Below are 3,069 nucleotides of genomic sequence, written 5' to 3' on the forward strand. Positions count from 1 at the left end.
TAACACACACACTTACCCAGAAACAATAATCATGTATTATATTGTCCATTTTATACAAAACTGAAGCACATGGCTACTGATACTCAAAGGCACACCAGCATCCACTGGTGAAACTTGCACTGGGACCTGGTTCCCTATCCTGAACACACTTTTCCCTGGAATACAGGGGTAACAAGGTACCTCATTCCAGGAGCAAGTCAGAACAAAGCATCATTGGTGATTGGAGCTCAGCTGACCCACAGCCTCTCTCTGAAGGTAAAAAAGGAAAATGGCTAGATTCCTGGACACCCTGGAGCCCATGGAATGTTCTTAACTCATTAGTAGAACTTGCCGCCTATTGGTCCTCTTTGAAGCTCAGCTGCCTCACTCACTTTAAGGCACAGCTTCTCACACTGCCAGGTATAATGGGAAGCAAGTCTGTGTGCCTCTGAGTCTGAGTCCCCAGAGCACGTTTGAGTACAGGCTGCAGGTGCCTGGGGAGCACCGTGTGATGGCCCGCACAGAGGTACAGGGCTGAGTCTCCAGGCTGGGAGGCGGAGATGTGCAGAGAGAGGTGTTTGGCATTTCTGTTGTGGAAGACTGTGAACCTTCCATCCTCATTTTTCTCCAAAACGGAACCTATTGATATCAGGAATGTGGGACTTTTCGCTGGGTAGTTTCTGTACCAGTGGAAGTAATTCAACATAATGTTATCATAGTCACAGTTCAGAATAGAAATCTCTCCTTCTGTCACACTCAGGGATGGAGGATTTTGCTTAACCTTCTGCTGGTCACTATTCTTCTGTTGACTCTTCACCCCTGTTTGAAAATGGAGTAACAGATTTCAAATTTTATTCTTTCCACAGAAAACCATTATGAGCCAGAAGACATATTGAAATAAAAATCCCCAATTATCTCATCTCCCAGCCTTGTGTTATTCTTGGAGTTTTTCTACTATATTTAAACTTCCTGCCCACAACTCACAGTCAGACTGAAGCCACAGAATCAACAACGATGTTCCTAGGAGTTTACTCATTTCTCCTGCAAAGACTTAGGTCGTCCTCTTTTCCTGCTCAAGCAAACATAAATCTGACTGCCACTTCCTCCACTTCATTTATTTCCTTCCACAGAGCCTTCACATGTGAACAGCCCACGTTTTTAACCAAATTTACTTATGTTTATGAAAGGAAGCACTGCCCCCTTTCGCCCACACGCAGACAATTCCTAAAAATGCATTTCTGTGTTTCTTAAAGATCAATTTGCAATCCCTTCCCTATTAAAAAAACATTAAAATCAGAGTTTGTAAGAGAAAGAAAGCTATTCAGAGATCACATTATATATATATACATATATATGTATAGAAAGAAAGAAAGTGAAATCACTCAGTTGTGTCTGACTCTTTGCAACCCCATGGTTTATAGCCTACCAGGCTTTTCCATCCATAGGATTTTCCAGGCAAGAGTACTGGAGTGGGTTGCCATTTCCTTCTCCAGGGGATCTGCCCGACCCAGGGATCGAACCCTGGTCTCCTGCACTGTAGACAAATGCTTTTACCGTCTGAGCCACCAGGGAAGATATATATATATATACATATATATATATATATATATATAGAGAGAGAGAGAGAGAGAGAGAGAGAGAGAGAAAACAAGTAGAAAATAACTGAGAATATAGAGAATTAGTGAAAGAAAGTGAAGTCACTCAGTTGTGTCCAACTCTTTTCGATCCCATGGACTATAACTTTCCAGGCTCCTCTGTCCATGGGATTTTCCAGGCAAGAATACTGGAGTGGGTTGCCATTTCCTTCTCCAATGTAGAGAATTATGTTAGGTCAAATGAGTGGCACTTTGCCAATTGGTGTATTTAGACAGGCACCTTATTTAAAATACTAAGAAGACTTGGTGTCTTGGGGGACAAGAAACATATGATGGTCTATCTAATACAATGGTTACAAATACATAACAGTGGCAGTTTAAAATCTTTGTCTTCAAAGTAGTTGCATTCTACATGATCTTCAGAGGTGCAGTATTTGTTCTGGTTAAATAAATGCCACAAGGTAATTCAATCTGATGTAAATTCTGGGCATCTCTCTTAAAAACACAAACCACCAAAATAAAATTTACCCTCTCTGTTAAATCACCCTCTGAACTAAATTATCTCTCTTAGAATTTGGACGAGATCATTTAATGTGTTCCATATTCTCAAATGACAAAAAGCACACGATCCTATAAAGTCTATAGAAAGAATGAGGCAATAATGTTGAAAGGTACCAGAAGATGCCAAAAAGGTAGCATATTTGTCTTCAGTCTTGCTTCACATCTGGTTGTCTTCACAGCTTAATCCAATGTAAGAGTCAAGGAGGCACTACTGTGTTTTCACTCCTAAATCAGTTGGGCAAGTAATGATTGCAGGTAAGGATAATTCCCGGAATAGCTGTTTTATTGTATGTTCTATGATGCAGGTAATAATATACAGAACTCTGGATTATTTTGTCTTCTTCTAAAAAAATGCTAGATTTGTTAAATTATCCCTTAGAATCTGTTGAGGCTTACTTTAATCTCTTTTAGAGCAGAGTTTTTGTTTTTTTCCCCAGCTTTCTTTTATATTAGAATTTAGCCCTTACCCCTAGCCTGCAGTCCTTGTTCTGGTGACTCCATTGAAGGTTCAGTGTTTGCCAATATTCTTTACTCTGGAAAGGCCAGAGCTCTTATGTCTTCCCAGTACTGTGTAGTCTCTGAAATCTCCTTGGAGTTTTTCAACCCTCAAAAGCTGCTTTCTGCTGGCTTTATCCATGTCTCTCTCTGTGCACGTGCAGCTTGTGTGTAGGTTCAGAAGATCCGCTCTGCAGATCTTAAGATCCTTTATACGAGGCTCACTTCTCTCTAATACCTTTTCCCTCAGAGTCCAGGGATGTTACCAGCCCTAACTCTGACCTCTGTTTCCTGCAAACAGCAAGCTGTCACTCTGCTGGGGCTCCAGGTCCTTGTGCTGAAGGGTAGAAGATCCCCTAGGAGATGCCTTGTGAATGTGGGGGTTGTTCTGCAGGTTTTCTTTCTCCTGCAAACTATAAACTTTCACTGTCTACACTCG

At 41.2% G+C, this 3,069-nt stretch overlaps 1 gene segment (V, D, J or C); it reads right to left on the reverse strand.

The window, feature by feature from the left end:
- Positions 1 to 280: 280 nt before the first annotated feature.
- LOC104970757 (T cell receptor alpha variable 29/delta variable 5-like) lies at positions 281 to 1,230 on the reverse strand. The segment is given in 2 exon segments: positions 281 to 798; positions 964 to 1,230. Coding segments are annotated over 2 exon segments (483 nt in total).
- Between the last annotated feature and the right edge of the window lie 1,839 nt (positions 1,231 to 3,069).

This window comes from Bos taurus, chromosome 10 (genome assembly GCF_002263795.3).
Source record: "Bos taurus isolate L1 Dominette 01449 registration number 42190680 breed Hereford chromosome 10, ARS-UCD2.0, whole genome shotgun sequence".
NCBI classification, from domain to species: domain Eukaryota; kingdom Metazoa; phylum Chordata; class Mammalia; order Artiodactyla; family Bovidae; genus Bos; species Bos taurus.